Source organism: Electrona antarctica (genome assembly GCF_951216825.1).
Source record: "Electrona antarctica genome assembly, chromosome: 24".
Taxonomy (NCBI): domain Eukaryota; kingdom Metazoa; phylum Chordata; class Actinopteri; order Myctophiformes; family Myctophidae; genus Electrona; species Electrona antarctica.
Genome location: NC_136803.1, coordinates 2824128 through 2847470, shown reverse-complemented (window position 1 = coordinate 2847470; position 23343 = coordinate 2824128). Strand labels below are relative to the sequence as shown.

Genomic DNA, 23343 nt, shown 5'->3' with positions numbered 1-23343 from the left:
AAGTCTGGCCCCTCTCAATGCATATTGCCCCAGACAGATTCAATCTGGCCCCTCTCAATGCATATTGCCCCAGGGGCAGATTAAGTCTGGCCCCTCTCAATGCATATCGCCCCAGGCAGATTAAGTCTGGCCCCTCTCAATGCATATCGCCCCAGGAAGATTAAGTCTGGCCCCTCTCAATGCATATTGCCCCAGGGGGAAGATTAAGTCTGGCCCCTCTCAATGCATATCGCCCCAGGCAGATTAAGTCTGGCCCCTCTCAATGCATATCGCCCCAGGGGGCAGATTAGGTCTCGCCCCTCTCAATGCATATCACCCCAGGCAAATTAAGTCTGGCCTCTCTCGATGTTGGGACAGGATTCTAGGCTGACACATCTGTAATGAACAAAGCAATTCTTAAACAGCTTAAGGAGAAAGAGATCTACCAGAGCTGAGCCCTACCAGCAACACATTAAAACATTTAACATTTCAATCTGTTTGTTAACAATGTTGTTAAACTCTAAATCTGGCTGAATTAACTGGAGACCTTCTAGATTCCCAGAAGGCCTCTCTACCATTCAGATATGTCTGCCCCGTTTCTGTATCGACACGCACGCACGCACGCACGCACGCACGCACGCAGTCAGCTCACCTTCAGCTACTCTTGCTCTTGTAGACGTTGAACTTGAACCTGACATTGGTGGGTCAGCGGCTGTGGCTCCATGCTGGTCTGTTGGGTCAGAAACGACAAAAGACTTGTATAAGAAACACAGTACTGTGTGTGTGCGTGTGCGTGCGTGCGTGCGTGCGTGCGTGCGTGCGTGCGTGCGTGCGTGCGTGCGTGCGTGCGTGCGTGCGTGCGGTGTGAACGGCATCTAGTTGAGAACTCTACCGCTGGGCTCTGTACTGTGAACGTCATCTAGTTGAGAACTCTACCGCTGGGCTCTGTGTGAACGGCATCTAGTTGAGAACTCTACCGCTGGGCTCTGTGTGAACGGCATCTAGTTGAGAACTCTACCGCTGAGCTCTGTGTGAACGTCATCTAGTTGAGAACTCTACCGCTGGGCTCTGTGTGAACGTCATCTAGTTGAGAACTCTACCGCTGGGCTCTGTGTGAACAGCATCTAGTTGAGAACTCTACCGCTGGGCTCTGTGTGAACAGCATCTAGTTGAGAACTCTACCGCTGGGCTCTGTGTAAACGTCATCTAGTTGAGAACTCTACCGCTGGGCTCTGTGTGAACAGCATCTAGTTGAGAACTCTACCGCTGGGCTCTGTGTGAACAGCATCTAGTTGAGAACTCTACCGCTGGGCTCTGTGTGAACGGCATCTAGTTGAGAACTCTACCGCTGGGCTCTGTGTGAACAGCATCTAGTTGAGAACTCTACCGCTGGGCTCTGTGTGAACGGCATCTAGTTGAGAACTCTACCGCTGGGCTCTGTGTGAACGGCATCTAGTTGAGAACTCTACCGCTGGGCTCTGTGTGAATGGCAGTTTGAGGATGACAAACGGTGCATGTGTGAGTACCAGGACACTATTAATATAATAGACAATTTGAAAACTAAAATGCCCGCATTAGAAGGAAGACAACTAGCTCCATAACTGCATCTTAAGGGCCTTTCAAACGTGAAGCGATATAACGTGATATATATATATAGTGATATAACGCGCCTATAGTTAATTTAGTGATATAACGCGCCTATAGTTAATTTAGTGATATAACGCGCCGCCTATAGTTCATTTTCAATGAGACCTGCAATTTTGCACGGAGCACTGGGGAGCAGTCGCGGTGCGACAACGCAAGCGTATTGACGTGGGGCGCAGTCCTGTTAATTTGTTGTGCGCATGCTCGTTTCGTGCACACGCCCACGACTCACCAGACCTGGATTCTGTTTAGCTTTTTTTTACGCTTGCGTTGTTGCGCTGGAGGAGATTCAAGGCCAACATGTATGTTGGGACAGGATTATAGGCTGATCCTTGCCTCACACACACACACACACACACACACACACACACACACACACACACACACACACACACACACACACACACACACACACACACACACACACACACACACACACACACACACACACACACACACACACGCGCAGTCAGCTCACCTTCAGCTGCTCCTGTAGACGTTGAACTTGACATCGGTGGGTCAGCGGCTGTAGCTCCATGCTGTTCTGACACAACTGCTGTCAGAAAAGACAAAAGACTTGTATAAGAGACGCAGCACTGTGTGTGCGTGTGCGCATGCACGTGCGCTTGCATACGGACACTGCCAGTAGGCCACAGAAGTAACGTGAGCGATACTTTTTCACATATTGTATGTTTTATACTTTTTAAAATATTTCAGGCCCGTTGAGAACTCTACCGCTGGGCTCTGTGTGAACGTCATCTAGTTGAGAACTCTACCACTGGGCTCTGTGTGAACGGCATCTAGTTGAGAACTCTACCACTGGACTCTGTGTGAACGGCATCTAGTTGAGAACTCTACCACTGGGCTCTGTGTGAACGGCATCTAGTTGAGAACTCTACCACTGGGCTCTGTGTGAACGGCATCTAGTTGAGAACTCTACCACTGGGCTCTGTGTGAACGGCATCTAGTTGAGAACTCTACCACTGGGCTCTGTGTGAACGGCATCTAGTTGAGAACTCTACCACTGGGCTCTGTGTGAACGGCATCTAGTTGAGAACTCTACCACTGGGCTCTGAGTGAACGGCATCTAGTTGAGAACTCTACCACTGGGCTCTGTGTGAACGGCATCTAGTTGAGAACTCTACCACTGGGCTCTGTGTGAACGGCATCTAGTTGAGAACTCTACCACTGGGCTCTGTGTGAACGGCATCTAGTTGAGAACTCTACCACTGGGCTCTGTGTGAACGGCATCTAGTTGAGAACTCTACCACTGGGCTCTGTGTGAACGGCATCTAGTTGAGAACTCTACCACTGGGCTCTGTGTGAACGGCATCTAGTTGAGAACTCTACCGCTGGGCTCTGTGTGAACGTCATCTAGTTGAGAACTCTACCGCTGGGCTCTGTGTGAACGGCATCTAGTTGAGAACTCTACCGCTGGGCTCTGTGTGAACGTCATCTAGTTGAGAACTCTACCACTGGGCTCTGTGTGAACGGCATCTAGTTGAGAACTCTACCGCTGGGCTCTGTGTGAACGGCATCTAGTTGAGAACTCTACCGCTGGGCTCTGTACTGTGAACGTCATCTAGTTGAGAACTCTACCGCTGGGCTCTCTGTGAACGTCATCTAGTTGAGAACTCTACCGCTGGGCTCTCTGTGAACGTCATCTAGTTGAGAACTCTACCGCTGGGCTCTGTGTGAACGTCATCTAGTTGAGAACTCTACCACTGGGCTCTGTGTGAACGTCATCTAGTTGAGAACTCTACCGCTGGGCTCTGTGTGAACGTCATCTAGTTGAGAACTCTACCGCTGGGCTCTGTGTGAACGGCATCTAGTTGAGAACTCTACCGCTGGGCTCTGTGTGAACGTCATCTAGTATTGACGTGGGGCGCAGTCCTGTTAATTTGTTGTGCGCATGCTCGTTTCGTGCACACGCCCACGACTCACAAGACCTGGATTCTGTTTAGCTTTTTTTTACGCTTGCGTTGTTGCGCTGGAGGAGATTCAAGGCCAACATGTATGTTGGGACAGGATTATAGGCTGATCCTTGCCTCACACACACACACACACACACACACACACACACACACACACACACACACACACACACACACACACACACACACACACACACACACACACACACACACACACACACACACACACACACACACACACACACACACACACGCGCAGTCAGCTCACCTTCAGCTGCTCCTGTAGACGTTGAACTTGACATCGGTGGGTCAGCGGCTGTAGCTCCATGCTGTTCTGACACAACTGCTGTCAGAAAAGACAAAAGACTTGTATAAGAGACGCAGCACTGTGTGTGCGTGTGCGCATGCACGTGCGCTTGCATACGGACACTGCCAGTAGGCCACAGAAGTAACGTGAGCGATACTTTTTCACATATTGTATGTTTTATACTTTTTAAAATATTTCAGGCCCGTTGAGAACTCTACCGCTGGGCTCTGTGTGAACGGCATCTAGTTGAGAACTCTACCGCTGGGCTCTGTGTGAACGTCATCTAGTTGAGAACTCTACCGCTGGGCTCTGTGTGAACGTCATCTAGTTGAGAACTCTACCACTGGGCTCTGTGTGAACGTCATCTAGTTCAGAACTCTACCGCTGGGCTCTGTGTGAACGTCATCTAGTTGAGAACTCTACCGCTGGGCTCTGTGTGAACGTCATCTAGTTGAGAACTCTACCGCTGGGCTCTGTGTGAACGGCATCTAGTTGAGAACTCTACCGCTGGGCTCTGTGTGAACGGCATCTAGTTGAGAACTCTACCGCTGGGCTCTGTGTGAACGTCATCTAGTTGAGAACTCTACCGCTGGGCTCTGTGTGAACGTCATCTAGTTGAGAACTCTACCGCTGGGCTCTGTGTAAACGGCATCTAGTTGAGAACTCTACCGCTGGGCTCTGTGTGAACGGCATCTAGTTGAGAACTCTACCACTGGGCTCTGTGTGAACGGCATCTAGTTGAGAACTCTACCACTGGGCTCTGTGTGAACGGCATCTAGTTGAGAACTCTACCACTGGGCTCTGTGTAAACGGCATCTAGTTGAGAACTCTACCACTGGGCTCTGTGTGAACGGCAGCTCGAGGATGACAAACGGTGCATGTGTGAGTACCAGGATACACTATTAATATAATAGACAATTTGAAAACTAAAATGCCCACATTAGAAGGAATACAACTAGCTCCATAACTGCATCTTAAGGGCCTTTCAAACGTGAAGCGATATATATCACTATATATATATATAGTGATATAACGCGCCTATAGTTCATTTAGTGATATAACGCGCCTATAGTTCATTTAGTGATATAACGCGCCTATAGTTCATTTTCAATGAGACCTGCAATTTTGCACGGAGCACTGGGGAGCAAGCGTATTTACGTGGGGCGCAGTCCTGTTAATTTGTTCACGTTCTGTTTAGCTTTTTTTTACGCTTGCGTTGTTGCGCTGCTCTAGAGCAGACCTGGAGGAGATTCAAGGGCAACATGTATGTTGGGACAGGATTATAGGCTGATCCTTGCCTCACACGTGCATGTGCATGTGCATGTGCATGTGCATGTGCATGTGCATGTGCACACACACACACACACACACACACACACACACACACACACACACACACACACACACACACACACACACACACACACACACACACACACACACACACACACACACACACACACACACACACACACACACACACACACACACACACACACACACACACACACACACACACCACGTGAGCTCGGTTCGTTTGAGCTCCCGAAGCCACCCCCCAAAAATAACATGCGCTGATGGTGGCGAGTGGAGCCTCACTAAAGCAGTGTGTGGGCTGCAAGTGGAACAGGTGGTTAAATTAATACCTGGATACTGCGACCACAACGCACTGTGGGGAATTTGTGACGGGCGCATGTGGAGTTTTTCCCTTTCAGTGACAGGTTGTGTTTATGAATGGTCACGGGACTTCAGAGGTCTCTTACAAACTACCCTAGCTTTTCACCTGCTAGTGCTGACAAAATGAACTAGACGCCAGGCTGAATGGATGAGGAAAACAATGCGGAACAGCTGAACTGGATTCTGGTGGTGGTTACAAGTACAACATCTCAGCAGCAACAGAGTCCCTGAAGGACATCACATTGTCGCCTGGACCCAGCCGAACCTTTTACGGCCGCCTTAAATGAATATACATTGGACTTTATTTATCCTGACCATGTCATAATACATGAACATTTTGAACATCATTTATTTTAAATGTTGTGGACATTTTATCGTGATATCGTTATCTTGCGTGTTTTGTTATCATTGAATCCCTATCAAAGACACTTGCACTCTAAGCCAGGAAGACCGAGGATCGAACAGGGAACCTTCCGATTTCCCAAGTGGCCGCTCTACCTCATTGAGCTACTGATGACCTGAATAACAAGTTGCAGAGCAATAGATTTGAAACCTCAGAGCTATTGTTCTACTATGTTCTACTTAATACAAATGTTACAGAGTTTTAAAGCTCTTGGGCTGCAGAACCTTAACCCACCTTTACATTCTGCTGTGGTGTAAACACAAGCAGCGGCGTACAACATTATGCAGTAGATGATTGGATAACACTTCAAAACTAAACGTAATCAAATACTGCCCGGCCTGCGGAGTCAATACATTTTAAACACCGACACATCAGTCTCGGTCGATACAAACCGAGAGACCAAGGCAGCTGTGGTCCCACAGCCTGCTGCTCAGATTGCAATGTACTGTACCAGCACAGTGTGTGATCCTAGGAGAGCATTACACAACGCAGAAAAACACAGGTCCTTCCCTGTGGCATACACAGAAAGCATCTCCGAGGCAGTCAGGGAGCCAATGAGCTGAGCTCTCAAGCCCGAGATTTATACCAAGTTGGGCGCCGGTGTTGCGCACCCAAAACAGCCAATCTACCAGCTCACAGGGCGTTGCAGACTCACAGCGCAACGTGTTGTGAGCTTGTAGATTGGCTGTTTTCGGCTTGAAACAAAATATATCACAGCTTTCATAATTGTCCACATGGGAATGCAGACTGTATCTATGGGAAGGGCACCTGATGACAAAATGCTTTGGAAATGTGTGAGCGGCACACTGTGTGAACTGTGTGTGTTTGTTGGGGGGGGGGGGGGGGGGGAGTCGGGTTTTGTGCATGAGAAGAGCGCACAAGGATGTAAACAAGGACATCAGACAGGGGGGTTAAAGGACACACACACACACACACACACACACACACACACACACACACACACACACACACACACACACACACACACACACACACACACACACACACACACACACACACACACACACACACACACACACACACACACACACACACACACACACACACACACACACGGTTCATTTCATACGCTGTGAAGTGTGACTCATGAACTGGGGCGAGGAGGGGTGCCATCGCTGCACAAAACACGGTTTGAGACAAGCCAGAGCATGCCTGCCTTCTCTCTCTCTGTTGGTCTTTCTCAGATCTCTCTCGGTCTTCCCTCTCTCTGTATCTGTCTCTCTTGGAGGAATACTTCACGCCCCAAAATTACTATTTTCCTTTTTTCACCCACAAGTTTTTTGTGTTTGTTTGTTTGTCTGTTTTTGTGTTATTCCTGGGCCAAAAATTCAATATCTGCGGTGTACGAGACCAATGCAAAACTATATTAAAAAATTATACTTTAAACTCAAAAACAACTCTCAAAAACAAGTCCCAGGTTCAACGTCAATGTTTTAAATGTGGTTTTGCTCCTGTCAACTTTTATTTGTCACATATTGGATTATTGGCTGAGGAATGTGACAAAACAAAAAAAAACACACCAATCTGTGATATGGGAAACACCGTGCCAGGAGCCCCTGGGTGCTATGTTTCTGTTCCCTAAACCAGGGGTTCTCAAACGTTTTTGGCCCAGGCACCCCTCGGAGGGGAGAACTATTTCCAAGTACCCCCTCATCCTCACAACACCGATACTCACAACCTTACCTTTAGAATGCCATTGGAACTATTTGTATTAAAAACCTTTCAATCAAAGTAATTTCAACAACTACTACAGGGATACTCAACTAAATTGTTCAGGGGGCCAACATTGTCAGAAACCCAATGGGCCGGGGGCCAGACTGGCCCCTCCCAAGCTATTATCATATGTACACTCTACACAAGCGCTGGCCATTTGACAGTGCAGAAACATAATTACCTTCCTTGATGCATTAACACACGTCAAGAACCATCAGCGGGTCTGAGTCTGTCTCATTTCTATCCAAAAGCCCTTGAATATGATGGAATATGATTAAGGATTACTGTGATTATGTAATTATGGCAGGCTCACATTACTTGAGGCTCAAGTAATGTATTAAAAAGGTTACTGTATAAGAATGTACGACTTCTGCTTTTTACTATAGAAATGAAGGTGCCAAATCCATGCACAATTATGGATATTCGAGAATGGATGACTGGTGCTTGTACGAAATAAATATTCCAGACCCTTCTTTACACCCGTAAGCCTGTGATGTGATGATAACGTTGATTCTGCAACTAATCCGTCGGCCAACCAACAGTTGTAGTGTTTCAATTGAGGCTGAAAACTTTGAAAATTCAAACAAAAACAAAACAACCTCGAAGTCAGTGTTTATACTTACAAATTCTGGACAAAAATTACAATATTTGGGGTTGGAACTTCATTGGTGTTGCTGACTGCACTGCATCTTTGCGAAAATGCGAATAACTGCAGTTTGGCAAACGTGAGGTATAATTCCACAGAATTAACACCCTGAAGCATGTTGTTTTTTCTGTAATTGTCATTCTCCGTATATGTGCCATGCGGGGAAGGCTTGCTGACAGATGTTCCTAAGTAGCTGAAATTACAGCGTTGCTGTGCTTAACTTGCATACGGTTGTGTGACTGTGCACAAACGTCCCTGCCTTCACGTCTCTGTGCCAGCAGCCAGTGTTGTTGCCATGACCGCGGTCTGAGGTTGCTTGTAAATATTGGTCGTGAGTTGCTTTTTTGGGGGGGGTTTGTTTTTAAAGTGTAGATGGTTATTTGGGCTTGTCAGACCCCCCCCAAATTATTGGATTTGTCGGCAGGCCCCCACATTAATTATTTGCCATTTGCTATATACGGACCCCAACGTATACTCTGTGTATATAATGGTTGACCCCCACAGCAGCTTTTAACACGGATCCGGTTGCTATGCAACGCCTCAGTCACCACCAGCTATGGGATGTTAAATCTGATGTCCGTTTGCCTCGGTTACGAGCAGGATTTCAAACCTCCATAAGTCGGAATCCAGGAGAGCTGTCCATGGTGGATGTAATTTGTGACTTTGTACTGCGTCGCTCCCGACATGTAAACGTTTATGGCGAGAGGTAAACAGTGTGTGCTTGTGCTAATGATACTAAAGTGTGTGTATTGACTGGGCAAACTCCTTCTCTTAAAGTGAACGTGGTAAAAGTAATTTTGCTGGGGGGGACCCCTGTGTTTGATATCATGCGACCGTTGTCACTTCTTTTGGGCTCAGTTTCTTTCACAAAATCTGGCAACAAACATTTCCCTGCCTTCATTTCTGTGTGCAAGCCAGCTGTCTCCTCCAACAAACCAAGCCATACTGCTGAACACATGTCTGCATTCTGTTAAGTACATACGTACATATTGCTATAGAAGCTTCAATCATAATGCAACATATGCCGGTCTTGACTGAAGTCCTATTTATATATAGAACAACCCAGAGCATTACTATGACTGTCAACCCTACATTAAACGTGAATCTACACGCATCCAGGACATGGATGCTGGGGATTCTGAGTGGTAAACTAAAGGCCAAAATGTAGAACAGTCTGCACACTGGCGATTCTGAAAAGGCCCCCCTGTGGTGCTATTGCTTGTCAACATTTTGATCTGATTCCATCTTCATCAGGTACATATACATGAACACATACATATGTATATGTTTTTGCTTGTATTGCACCTGGGCATCTTCATCAAACTAAAGGCCAACCTTCTGTCATCAACTATAGTTTGGTGAATCAGGACATCTGGAGGATGTGCAAGGCTTCTGAGGAAAAGTTCTGTGACCGCCCTTCCAGAAGAAAAGAGTATGGCCTGCGCTGTATTATTTTAAATGTTTCTATTTTAAGTATGTGTTTGTTTATATTTTTTGGAAGTTGTAAGCTTTTTGTACAGGTGCTACGCTAAACATGTCCTGCCCTGTAAAAAAAAGAGAGATCTCATATCTAAAAGGGACTTCACCGGTTAAGAAATACACGTCAAATCAAAGAAAATAAATGAAATAAAACATTTTCAGTCCAGGCACCTTGGCTGGTAATCCAGTCTGGCAGTGTGCTGCGAGTTCGACTCCCGATCCCGACGGCTTTTACTGCATGTCACCCCATTTCCTGTCAGCCTACTCTCTGTCCCTCCATAAAAAATATAAAATAAAGGCGAAAGCCAAAAAATATATATATTTAAAAAAGAAAAATATAATAAAAAAGAAAATATGGACAACTCACCGAGCACAGCGGGGTTTCTGAAGCGGTTGGTGGGCTTGGGCGGCGGCACGGGGGGCTGCTTGGCGTGGGGAGGGACGGGGGGCGGAGTCTCCGAGCCGGCTGCGGGTCGCGGTGGGGGGTCCTCGCTGATCAGGGACACTGTCCTCGGGGGCTTGGCCACCGCTATCGGCGCCGAGGACGAAGACGAGGAGGAGGAGGAGGAGGACGACGACGACGACGACGGGGGGTTGTTGGGGGCGGCCGGCTCGGAGGGAGGGTCCGTCATCCATTTTGGGGGCATCATGGCCTGCTTGGCCGGGGGAGGAGGCTCCCGCAGGGAGTCCCGCTGCTGTGGCGGCAGTGCTGTGTCGTCGGAGTCGGGGGTCGGGGCGAAGCGGACGCCAGTGGATTCTGTACACACACACACACGCAAAGAAGATCACAACAACGTAAGGATTCCACTGGCTCTGTAAGGTAGTGATTCTGAAACTTGTTTCTTTCAAGGACCCCTAGGTTTGAAATGCATTAGACAAGGGACCCCCATTTCATACAAGCTTTTTATAGCTTGGACTGAGACCAAGATAATAAGTGCATTTGGTTCCATCTGTACGCTCTCAGCGGTGACAGTAACGGTCCATTTGGCTCCTAAATATCCATAATTTTATCAGAGCTCTAAGGAGCAAGAAGCACAAACCGGAACGTTTTAAAAGTGCAAAGAAATGCAGAACACACAGAGCTGAGCTTAACCGTGTATGAATAAGCAGCTTTTTTCAGAGCTTAAAGACGAGGGTAAAGCTGTCATTCTGGTGCCTTTGATAGCAGTGAAAGCACAAACTAGGATCTCACAGTACAGTAGAAGGTTTGTCTGATCTTCTACGCGTGTGTTTCTATCTCCTGCTGTTCCGTCAGTGACTCACAGCCTGGGAGCTATCCCACTGCATGACATAAACCCTTCTCATAAGAGTCTGCCGTTTGAGGTCTTTGACTGAATGGCACAACGGCATTTTAAAATCAGCGGATCTCAAGCTTTGTTCATGTCAAAAGGAAGCCCAATTATGTATTTGGCCACGGACTACTATTTGAAAAAGATTTTGTGGCAGGGCCCCCCCCCCCATAATATTAAAAAAAATGGTGAAAATAGCCTCTTTTGTCCTGAGGACCCTGGAACCCTGTTCAAGCTCCCATGGGTGTCCCTGCACGCCCACTTTTGAGAACCACGGTCCGTTAATTGTCCGTTTCCATCTCGTTTTAAGCTTTCACTACATGAAATAAATTAACCCGCTCTAGACTCTGAAGTATGATTATCCATCCCTTAGGGGCGTGTGATAGGGCATTCACTTCTAGTCATTTTTACTAGTTGACTAGTTGCCTAGTTTACTAGTCGACTAGTTGTTAAACCACCTTTTATGTTTAAAAAAAAAAGGAAAAAAAACAGTTCATTTTTTTTTGGAAATAAATATTTGTACATTAAAAAAACTGTGTACATTGGTGACTATAACTATAATCTACCTGATATTGAGGCCTACAAAATCGGTAAAAAATAAATAAATAAATAAAAAATGAACTTTTTTTTTTTTTTTTTTTCTTATCAACTAGTCGACTAGTACCAGCAAGGTCGACTAGTGGATTTACTAGTCGACTAGTAAACTAGTCGACTAGTTGCTTAATGCCCTAGCGTGTGACATTGTATTCTTGGCATGGGATGGGACTGGTGATTATACCAGTGGCTGAGACAGTGTTGTGATCAATGACTGGCTCAATGCTCATTTCTCCACCATCACTGACGTGACCCGATGCAATTAGCGGAGAAACTCCGAGCTTGGGGACATTTCAGTGGCAGATCTAAATCATGTATATAGAGTAGGCTATTGACATTGGTGCTATGAGATTTAAACAGCATTAAATTGTATATTTCTGCCAAGGCCCAGTGGAAGAATTGAAGTAAACATCGTTGGGGGTGGATACTGCAGGCAGAAAGATCATTGCTGACTACAGTACACGTAAAGGGTTTAATTGTGTAAACAATAACGGCACTGTTCCTGACCGTTGTAACCTTTATAAACTTCCTGTTTATATCCGCTGCCCTGGGAAACAACATAATCTATCAAGAGAATCAGCTCTTAATTAGCTAACGAGCGAGCCTAGAAATCCAAAGGTCATGTCAACCACTTCGGCCCTAATTCAATTTTCTGCTTCTCTCTCTCTCTCTCTCACTGATGAATTGAAAACAAATTCTGCTTCTCTCCCGCTGATGAATTGAAAATGGTGGACCCTATTGTAAACAAGTGTAATGCTTTATGGTATCGTCCACAATTAACAGTTTTTGTATTGAGTTGTGCTTGAAATGTACCTATTCTGCAAACTGTTAATACATACTTCAATCAATCAATCAATCTCTCTCTCTCTCTCTCTAAAACAGTCAATCTACAAGCTGACAACGTGTTCCATTATGGTGTGTTGTGATCTTGTAGATCAGCTATTTTAGAAGGGGAAAAAAAATCCAAAACTGTTAGTTTAGCTAAAGTAGCAGATCGGCAAGGTTGAAACGCATGGTGGAAGCTTGTGAATTCGCTACTTTTGCGATACATTTCTAATCAGCCGCATAACATGGCAGCAACTCGATGCATTCGTGCATTCACAGTTTTCACACATGGTCAAGACGATCTGCTGCAGTTCAAACCAAGCATTAGAATGGAGAAGGTGAACATGTCAGTGTTGTTGGTGCCAAATGGTCTAAGCCCTAGGTACAGTAGGTGTATTGTCGACCGTGCGGTGAACGTCTTACCTGCACGTCCCCGGTGCTCCTCGGTGGGAGGAGTTGAGTAGCGAGGCAGCGTGGTGCACCTGCGGTCGGCCTCCGAGGCCGGGCGGACCTTCTTGTTGTCCTCTGAGGAGCTCTTCTGCAGGCTGGGCCTCATGTCCATCTCGGAAACGGGCCGCCGCGCCTCCTCCTTCTCCCTCTTGTCGCGCTCCTCCCGCCGCTGCTCCCTGTCCTCCCGCCTGTCCCGCTGATCCTCTCTCCGCTCCCTGTCCTCCCGCTCTGCTCCTCCTCCTCCTCCTCCTCCTCTCCCGTCCCTCCTCTCGCGGTCGTCCTTCTCCTCTTTCCTCTCCTCCTTTTCCCCTCGGTTCTCTTTCCTCTCCCGGTCTCTGTCCTCCCTCTCTCCACCTCCTCCCCTGCCGTCCCTCCTCTCCCTTTCCTCTCTCCTCTCCCGCTCCTCTCTGTCCTTCTCCTCTTTTTCTCCCCGGTTCCCTCTCCTGTCCGTCTTCCGCTCCCTGTCCTCCCTGTCTCTGTCCTCTCGTTTGTCCTCTTTGTCCCGCCTGTCCCTGTCCTCTCTGTCCCGTCTCTCCCGTTCGTCTCTGTCCCTCCGCTCCCTGTCCTCTCTGTCTGTCCTATCGTCTCTCTTCTCCCTCTCATCTCTCCTGTCCCGCCTCTCCCTAAACTCTCTGTTGTCCTCCCTCTCGCGGTCATCTCGCCGCGGTTCCCTCCTCTCACCGTCCTCTCGTTCGTCCTTCCTCCCTCCCCTGTCCTCCCTTTCATCGCGGGGCTCCCTCCTGTCCTCCCCTCCTCTCCGCGGCGGTCTGCCCTCCTCGGGGGCATGTCCCCTGGGTAAAGTCCCTCCCCCTCCTCTCCTGTCCATGTCCGAGGGCAGGCGGCTCCGCCTGTCGGCGTCGACAGCAAGCCGGGTGTGAGAGTCCACGTCCAGCGGAGCCCGGTTGCGGCCCGAGGCGTCGGAGGGCATCCTGCTCCGGCCGTCCGATTCTGCGGGTCCGCCGCTCCCACGGCGCTCGTCTCCGTGCGGCTGGGGCAGCCAGGCGGGGTTGGCCCTGATGTCCGACTCGCCCCTGGACAGCCGCACGCCCGACTGTGAAACCCTGTCAACGTCCATGGGCACCGGGTGTCCATTCCTCACGGCCTGGGATTTGGCGTGGTTCGCCTCGTTGCTTTCTGCCAACCCCATCAAACACAAACCAGCAGTCAGTGGTGGATGATTACAATTTAGGCCTGTAACAATTATTACATAATCGCCAAATCGCAATTATTTGTCTTACAACATGTCACTTTGTGGCATGTTGTAAGCTTGTAGATCAACTACTTTTATTGTGAAATTGTGAAAACTATTTTCACAATTGTTTGGAAAGAAATCATTATTAAAAAATAAAAATGATTAAATGTGTCAGTGATTTCTTTGTTATTTAGGCTATTTGTCATATCTGTCCTGTGCAATTTATGATTACGAAGCCTAAAAGGCAAATAGAAATACAAATTGTAACGTTTTTAAATGCAAAAAACACAATTAAATCATTAATCGCAATTAGTCATCTTAAATGTGTGATCGTGACAGACCTATACGTGGTGAATGATTACAATAAGAGACTTAAAGTAAGCCAGGTAAATACATCAATCTAGGATCATAGGTAAATCAAGCACGTACAGTAGCATCAGTCTAAACCATACAATAATATCAAGTTATAATCTGTAAACTGAAACTATAGGAACTATTAGGATGCCAAGTAAACAATGGAACCTAGCCTCAGTCTGAATAACGTTGCCAAGGCTCGGTCAAGTGCTACACGCTAAGGCTAATGTTTGTTACTGTAATTTGTACTTTTGAATACTTAACATAAGTGTATAATATTTTTAAAGCAACTATACTCCAGTGGTTTAACTCAAGTACAACTTTGACAGAGCAACTTTCCCCTGTAGTTGTGAGTAATACTTGACCAGGAGTAGCTACAGTTGGAGGCCATCGATATTGTCCTTTTCTTTTTGCTGAGGTTTGCGTGATCTGCGCAAAACCCCTTTTGGTGTTTTAAACATTATGTTATAATTTAGCTATTGAAAAATAGCAGATCTACAAGCTCGTAGAGTGGCGCGCTACGAGCTTGTAGGTCTGCTATTTTTGAAAAATCGTGAAAATATTTATTTCAGAAAACTGGAGGATTTAGAAGGATTTTTTTTAATTTTGAGGTCAGGCCTAAATGGGTCAAATGATAAGGGACAATATCGGTGGCACCCAACTGTATACATTGACTCAAGTACTGGAGTCGAGTGCTTGGTCCACCACTGCCTGCAGTACACAATTACATGACTTCATATTAATAACGACCTTGCTATTAATACAGTGTATATATACCCACCATTCTCAGGGATTTCTTTCAGCACCCCTCTTTCAATTAGCTCTTTGCGGGTTTTCCGCACCGAGATCTTTCTCTCTAAAACTGCAAGAGATGACATAAGATAAGGATTAAAAGAAAACACTGCACACGCCACGCACGTGCACAACCAAACATGAAATGACCGTTTTAGTTCTACTGGATCTCTTCTCCACTAGTCCCTGTCTAACATTTTAGTCTACTTTTTATTTGCTGACACATTTCCAATGTATTTAGTTTTAGTCATCATATCTTAGTTTGTATTTAGTTTTTTTGTATTTAGTGGAAAAAAAGATAGTCGACGACCATGTTTTGTTGACAAACACAGTGAGTTCTCTTTTAAAGTTAAAAGGGTGATCTATGTCACATTTCATGGACACATTACTGAGTGACAGCAGGATACACCCCTCTATCCTGCTTCATTATGTGACACACACACACACACACACACACACACACACACACACACACACACACACACACACACACACACACACACACACACACACAGTGTGAATGAATGAATTCTTGGCCAGACGTACCTATAGAAGTTTCCGCAAACTTGTCGCTGGGCTTCTTCTTCCTCCATTTCCAGGGCTTGAAGATGCGCCCCAGGCTGGAGAACTTGCCTTTGCGTTTGGACGGAGGCGTCCCGTCTCCCGAGTGCCCCCCGTCGCTGCCTGTAGAGATGCGCTGCAGGTCCACTTCATCGTCTGGAACACACACAAGCACAAGATAAGAGAGATGTAAAATGGTAAATGGTGCATTTATATAGCACCTTTATCCAAGGCGCTTTACATAGATTGTGCATTACATTCACCCATTCACACACATTCATACACCGATTGCGGCGGAAGCCATGCAAGGTACCAACCAGCACATCGGGAGCAATTTGGGGTTCAGTGTCTTGCCCAAGGACACTTCGACATGTAGACAGGAGGAGCCGGGATTCGAACCGCCGACCCATGGATCATTGGACGACCTGCTCTACCTCTTGAGCCACAGTCGCCCCAATGTACATCACCACTGTTAAGAGTTCTGTAAGGCTGTGAATCTCATACCACCGGCTCAGTGGCATTGTGGTTAGAGTGTCCGCCCTGAAATTGGGCCGGGCCATACCAAAGACTGTAAAAAGGGGACCCAATGCCTCCCTGCTTTGCACTCAGCATCAAGGGTTGGTTTGGGGGGGTTAAATCAACCACAAATGATTCCCGAGAGCGGCACGGCTGCGGCTCACCGCTCCAAGAGATGGGTCAAATGGGGAGAACAAATTTCACATACAGCAATGTAGTAATTTGAAACTCAAAATGATATACTGTATCATTTTTTGGGCCATGGACCCCATCTGAAAATGTTTTGTGCCAGGGACCCCCATACAAGATTTGTGTTGTTAAAATGTTTAATAAATATTCCACAATTAAAATAAATTGTTTTCCCAGCAGGTACAGTGTATGAGGTTAGAGACATACAGTAAGGGACACTTCGGTAGTTCCACATAGCAGCAGGTATGTACATGAGATTAGACATTAATGTGCAAAAGAGTATCACCACGTCAGGTTCACACAGGATGGTAGTCCACATCTACAAACTCACAACTTGCCACAGCGCCACACGTTGTGAGCTTGTGGTTTGGCTATTTCCGGCTCTATAGGGGGTTCAATGACGTTTAACCGGTAACAAAAACAAAGCGCTCCTCTTCCCCACTACAACACTGCTGCATGGGGGAACAAAAACACAGCGAAAATGTAGCCACTTGTTGCCATTGACCCCTCCCCAGGGATTAGGCCTCTTTGGAATAATAGTGGTCGTGTCCGGTGGGCCATGTGGACACGTGTATGGGTACAACAGGACTTAGCCTGTAAGCTAGAGACGGTGCTACGTTTCTCCTGGAAGCAAAGGGGTGAAGGTTGCTCCGAATTCCTGTTCTCATTGCCCTCTCTGAGCGTCGCCAGCTGTCAGACATCACACACATACACAGGTTCCTATACCCATCAACGTTTTTTTTATACCTGTAATCTGTAATCATGAGTAACTATCAGCACTATTTAGTATTCTCACCGGTGTCATTATTCACTTCACTATGTAGTTGTTCTGTCCCCTGTAGTGTACTGTATTGTATTGTGTGTGTGTGTATGGACATAGTGTTGGGTGCTAGCACATATGCACACATGGCATCAACGCATGGTGTTGTGTGCTGGCACACTATACACTCTGTCTTTCTTTTATCTGTATTGTATTGTGTTTTTGTATGGACATAGTGTTGGGTGCTAGCACATATGCACACATGGCATCAACGCATGGTGTCGTGTGCTGGCACACTACACTCTGTCTTTCTTTTATCTGTATTGTATTGTGTTGTGTTTTTGTTTAGTTGAGAACTCTACCGCTGGGCTCTGTGTGAATGGCAGTTTGAGGATGACAAACGGTGCATGTGTGAGTACCAGGACACTATTAATATAATAGACAATTTGAAAACTAAAATGCACGCATTAGAAGGAAGACAACTAGCTCCATAACTGCATCTTAAGGGCCTTTCAAACGTGAAGCGATATAACGTGATATATATATATAGTGATATAACGCGCCTATAGTTAATTTAGTGATATAACGCGCCTATAGTTAATTTAGTGATATAACGCGCCGCCTATAGTTCATTTTCAATGAGACCTGCAATTTTGCACGGAGCACTGGGGAGCAGTCGCGGTGCGACAACGCAAGCGTATTGACGTGGGGCGCAGTCCTGTTAATTTGTTGTGCGCATGCTCGTTTCGTGCACACGCCCACGACTCACCAGACCTGGATTCTGTTTAACTTTTTTTTCACACACACACACACACACACACACACACACACACACAGTCAGCTCACCTTCAGCTGCTCCTGTAGACGTTGAACTTGACATTGGTGGGTCAGCGGCTGTGGCTCCATGCTGGTCTGTTGGGTCAGAAAAGACAAAAGACTTGTATAAGAAACACAGTATGAACGTCATCAAGTTGAGAACTCTACCGCTGGGCTCTGTGTGAACGTCATCAAGTTGAGAACTCTACCGCTGGGCTCTGTGTGAACGTCATCTAGTTGAGAACTCTACCGCTGGGCTCTGTGTGAACGTCATCTAGTTGAGAACTCTACCGCTGGGCTCTGTGTGAACGGCAGCTCGAGGATGACAAACGGTGCATGTGTGAGTACCAGGACACTATCCTACAATAAATGCGCCACCCCCCATTTAAAAATGTACAGACATTCAATCCCAGTTAAGAATGCCTAAACACTGTTTTGTGCCTAACCACAGTAACAGTAATAGGACAGCAGAGGGCGCTTTGAGGCTTTGTGAGTTTGTTACATGTGGTTTCTTGCACACGTTAAACAGGAAGTTGTAGTATTCAGATCAGATCAGTGCAGTATAGACTGAATGAGACACTGAATGTAAACTGATGTGTGATCTAAATCTGTTTCACAGGTAAGAGCTGCTATAATGACCAAAGAGTACATTTCCAAGTGTGCATGAATGGGCAAATGGGGCAGAGATGAGTTCAGTATATGAGATGAGTGTTTTATGATGAGTGAGTTGTGATTATCCTGGTGTTTAGCATCAGCACTTATCAGGCTAACACTGCAACACAGCAGCCATGTTGATTAAGTTTGGACTGTGATATTTCTGTCAATCACCAACATAATGTTTGCAGTTGGACTTGGTAACAGAGTTTTGGAGTATTTTATGATTATTTGGAGATGTTGAAAATATTAATGTCTGTTTATGGCAGATTTGCATTATTCTCTAAGAGTGTGTTCTGGGAGCTAATGTTGTGCTTGTTGTATTTCTCAGTCAACCAACATAAGAAGTGCTATTGACTAAGATTGCTGCTGAAGCTGTGTTATGTAGCCTACTGCATGTTAAACTGAAGGTTTTGGCACTTAAGGTATTAAGTTTATTGCAACAGTGTTTATTGAAAATACTGTGTTCAAGGAAGTTGTAGTATTCAGATCAGATCAGTGCAGTACAGACTGAATGAGACACTGAATGTAAACTGATGTGTGATCTAAATCTGTTTCACAGATTCCCCTATCCTGAAAACTAAAATAAATGTGTTGCACCCGAGTGAGGATTCTTCTTCATTGCATCTGTGTAACACCATGTCCGCTTGTTTATAAGCGACTTTGGTCTTGTTTTTTTGTAAAGTTGCTTGAAAATATTGACAGGTTAGGTTGCGTTTTTCGGGGCTTGTTTCTGAAGTGTATGCTTATATAGTAGGGCTGTCACGATTCGCCTAACCCACGATTCAATTCAATTTTCGATGTTAAGGTCACGATTCGATTCGATACGATTTTCGATACGATTCAATGGATATTTTTAAAAACCTCCTATTTTCAGCACAGAGCACTGTACGATCATTAATTTAGGCTAATATTTTTGATTTGTAAAGAAAAACACTTGTTTCTCTGCATTAAGTCACTTTTATTGACTAATAACAAATGAGAATGCGAATAGCATCAACAATATAAACTTTGGGTTTTATGTCCTCACATAATTTTGAGATGTTTCTTTAAGATGATGAGATAGATGACATTATTGTTAAGCTCTACTCTAAGTAACTAAATAAAATAAAAAGTAAATAATAGGGCTGGGACATGTTAATCTAATTAGAGGCCTTATAAGTAATTCATCTCAATGAATCACATTTTAATCGCATATCAATATTCAATATAACAGTGAGATTTTTTTTTTTCAAAGGTATGCCAGTGAATCAATGAATAGTGACTACAAAAGAATAAGCAATAAAACATTGTTTTTGAGGGGCGGCTGGGCGCTAGCCAGTAGCTTTTTTTGTTTTTGCCTCTAGTTGTTTTTGAGGGGCGCTAGCTGGTAACTCCTATACTAGCCATGGTTCACAGTCATGTTTCACATTAAGCCCCACTAAAGGAGCTCACTCCGGCGTGCCCGGCGTTCTAAATGTAGCAGCTTCAGGGAGAGGTTCCATGGACTGGACTGGCGTCAGCCTCCACGCTGGCTGCCTAATGTCTCGCACTGAACACAGCTTCGCGCTGCGGTCGTCGTCTAGATGCGATACATGTCGAAGCAGCCATAGCGGGCAGGCCAGCGCCAGTCCAGACTCCAGGCAGCCCCATATAGAACCCTTCAATCCGCTATTGTACACAACCATACTATATAAACAGCGATATAAACGGCTTCTTCCTTTGGGTGAATTTGGGTGTGTTGTTGTCTGCTCGGATGATAGCAACGCATTGGGCTACAAGCTGGGTTGTGCACCGGCATATAATGACCGACGCTGATAGGCTGAAAGGCTGAAACTCGTCTTGTGAGAAACGTTCCGGGGTAAATAAACGGACGGCCGCGCATGCAATGAAATATTGCGAGTCGGCTGGTGATTTCGATACACTGAATCGAACGTGAATTTCGATTTGTTTTCGATTCATATCGAGAATCGTGACAGCCTAATTATTTAGGCTTGTTCCCTAATGTTGTTTAAACCTGTGATTCTGCTCAAACATTGTCATAAAGCCAAGGACCCCCATGTATTTGTGCACACGGACCACCATCTGAATGTTTTGTTTTTTATTTGTATAAAACAAAAACTATTTTGGAAAATATCTGATCTACAAGCTCACAACGACGCATTGTGAGCTTGTAGATCTGCTATTCTCCAGTAGCTGCCGATGTCCTATAGTCTTAGTATATCAATATTAAGTATTATAGTAGCTCATTTGTGGAGTGGCTTCTTTTCATAGACCTAATTGCTTATTTCTCTCACACAATCTGGCAACACCGGTTGTTACACTGCTGTGTATAACAGCTGGAGTGTCGCCAGATTGTGTGAGAGAAATAATCAATCAGGTCTATGAAAACCAGCTCAGTGGCCTTGTGGTTAGAGTGTCTGCCCTGAGACTGGGAGGTCGGGGTTCAATCCCTGGCCGGGTCATACCAAAAATGGGACCCAGTGCCTCCCTGCTTGACACTCAGCATCGAGGGTTGGATTGGGGGTAAGTCCCTGTGACATACTAGCGTCATGTCCAGGGGGTGTACTTGTACATCAAGCTGCCTCACGCTACAGAAACAGGAGATAAGTTCCTGCCCTATGGGCCTCATGGCTCGGCAAGGCTACTTACTACTACTTACTCTATGAAAAGAAGCCAATAACAAGTGGACATGGCAACACCGGAGAAATCCATGAAGAACTCTCGTTTTTAACAGGAGATTTAAGACGTTTCTAACTCATGTCATCATGTCAACGTCGCAACACAAATAATACAAACTATGAAAAACGATGCCATCACATTATCAAATGAAATAGTGTTGTATAAAGTACTGAACTTTATTCCTACAAAATCACGACCGTACGTTCACAGTGAATGAGTGGCTGCCGACCGGAAGCGTTCTGGTGGCCCAAACTGAACAAGGAAGTGTTGGCTGCATAGAGCCCATTGATTGCCAAATACACTTTTCAGTTTGCAGGCACAGATCTCCATGTGGGACACGGGCTGACGGGTGCTATGACAACGTATATCATTAGGTTCCCAAGTTGCATCGTTCCCAAGTAGGCCGGTGTGCGACTGCGACGGGCACGTACAGGTCTAGTTAATATAATAAGACAATTTGAAAACTAAAATAACCGCATAAGAAGGAAGACAACTAGCTCCATTCTAACTGCATCTTAAGGGCCTTTCAAACGTGAAGCGATGCGCCTATAGTTAATTTTCAATGAGACCTGTGATTTTGCGCGGAGCACTGAGGAGCAGTCGCGGTGCGACAACGCAAGCGTATTTACGTGGGGCGCGGTCCTGTTAATTTGTTGCGCTCGTGCTTGTTTCGTGCACACGCCCACGACTCACCAGACCTGGATTCTGTTTAGCTTTACGCACGCACGCACGCACGCACGCACGCACGCACGCACGCACGCACGCACGCACGCACACACGCACACACACACACACACAGTATCGTTTACGTTACTTCTGTGGCCTACTGGCAGTGCCCACACACACACACACACAGTCAGCTCACCTTCAGCTGCTCCTGGTCTTGTAGACGTTGAACTTGACATTGGTGGGTCAGCGGCTGTAGCTCCATGCTGGTCTGAAAAGACAAAAGACTTGTATAAGAAACACAGTACTGTGTGTGTGCGTGCGTTCGCGCGCGCGTGTGTGTGTGTGTGTATGGGCACTGCCAGTAGGCCACAGAAGTAACGTAAACGATACTTTTCCACATATTGTACGTTTTTGTTTAAAATATTTCTGTTGAGTTTCTATCTATTCATAGAGTCAATAATCAGTTTATAAGACATCTATTCATAGAGTCATTAATCAGTTTATAAGACATCTATTCATAGTCAATAATCAGTTTATAAGACATCTATTCATAGAGTCAATAATCAGTTTATAAGACATCTATTCAGAGTCAATAATCAGTTTATAAGACATCTATTCATAGTCATTAATCAGTTTATAAGACATCTATTCATAGAGTCAATAATCAGTTTATAAGACATCTATTCATAGAGTCATTAATCAGTTCATAAGACATTATCAGCTCACCTTTAGCTCTGCCTGGAGCTTTATGCTGGAGATGAAAATAGAAGAGAACAGATTAGATGAGACACACAAACAACTGAGGAGGCCTTTCTATTTGTTTTGAGGGGCGCTGGCCCCTCCTATGTGTCCAGCTTTGTCCAGGTTTGGGTAAACACAAAAATTATGTTAACACAAACATTGTGTTTATACAAACATTGAATGCCATTACAATTTACAATGTAGCCATTTATCAGACACTCTTAATCCAGAGCGATTTACAGTAAGCAAGAACAAAGGCATGGTAATACATCACATACATACAATAAATAGTCATCATGAATCATATACATAAGTTAGGAAGATAACAGTGGAATATCTATATAATGAAACTATGCATATCTACTATATAGTCTTCCCCAATTCATTTTCCTCAAGGGCCATATTTTGACTAGGGCACCAGGCTGGGGGCGGGGCCGAGTCCAGGTTGACTAGGGCACCAGGCTGGGGGCCGAGTCC

General features: G+C 45.7%; 1 protein-coding gene across 1 annotated transcript in view; it reads right to left on the bottom strand.

The window, feature by feature from the left end:
* Positions 1-22387, bottom strand: part of LOC306917175 (uncharacterized protein) — a gene marked incomplete at both ends in the record, with an annotated part of 32417 nt that extends 10030 nt beyond the window's left edge. Inside the window, 10 exons of the mRNA XM_079495308.1 lie at positions 632-709; positions 2102-2179; positions 3826-3900; positions 10171-10560; positions 12935-14095; positions 15289-15369; positions 15846-16016; positions 17147-17255; positions 18172-18237; positions 22322-22387. Coding sequence (XP_079351434.1) covers positions 632-709; positions 2102-2179; positions 3826-3900; positions 10171-10560; positions 12935-14095; positions 15289-15369; positions 15846-16016; positions 17147-17255; positions 18172-18237; positions 22322-22387 — 2275 coding nt within the window. The remainder of the gene's footprint in view (positions 1-631; positions 710-2101; positions 2180-3825; positions 3901-10170; positions 10561-12934; positions 14096-15288; positions 15370-15845; positions 16017-17146; positions 17256-18171; positions 18238-22321) is intronic.
* Positions 22388-23343: the final 956 nt, after the last annotated feature.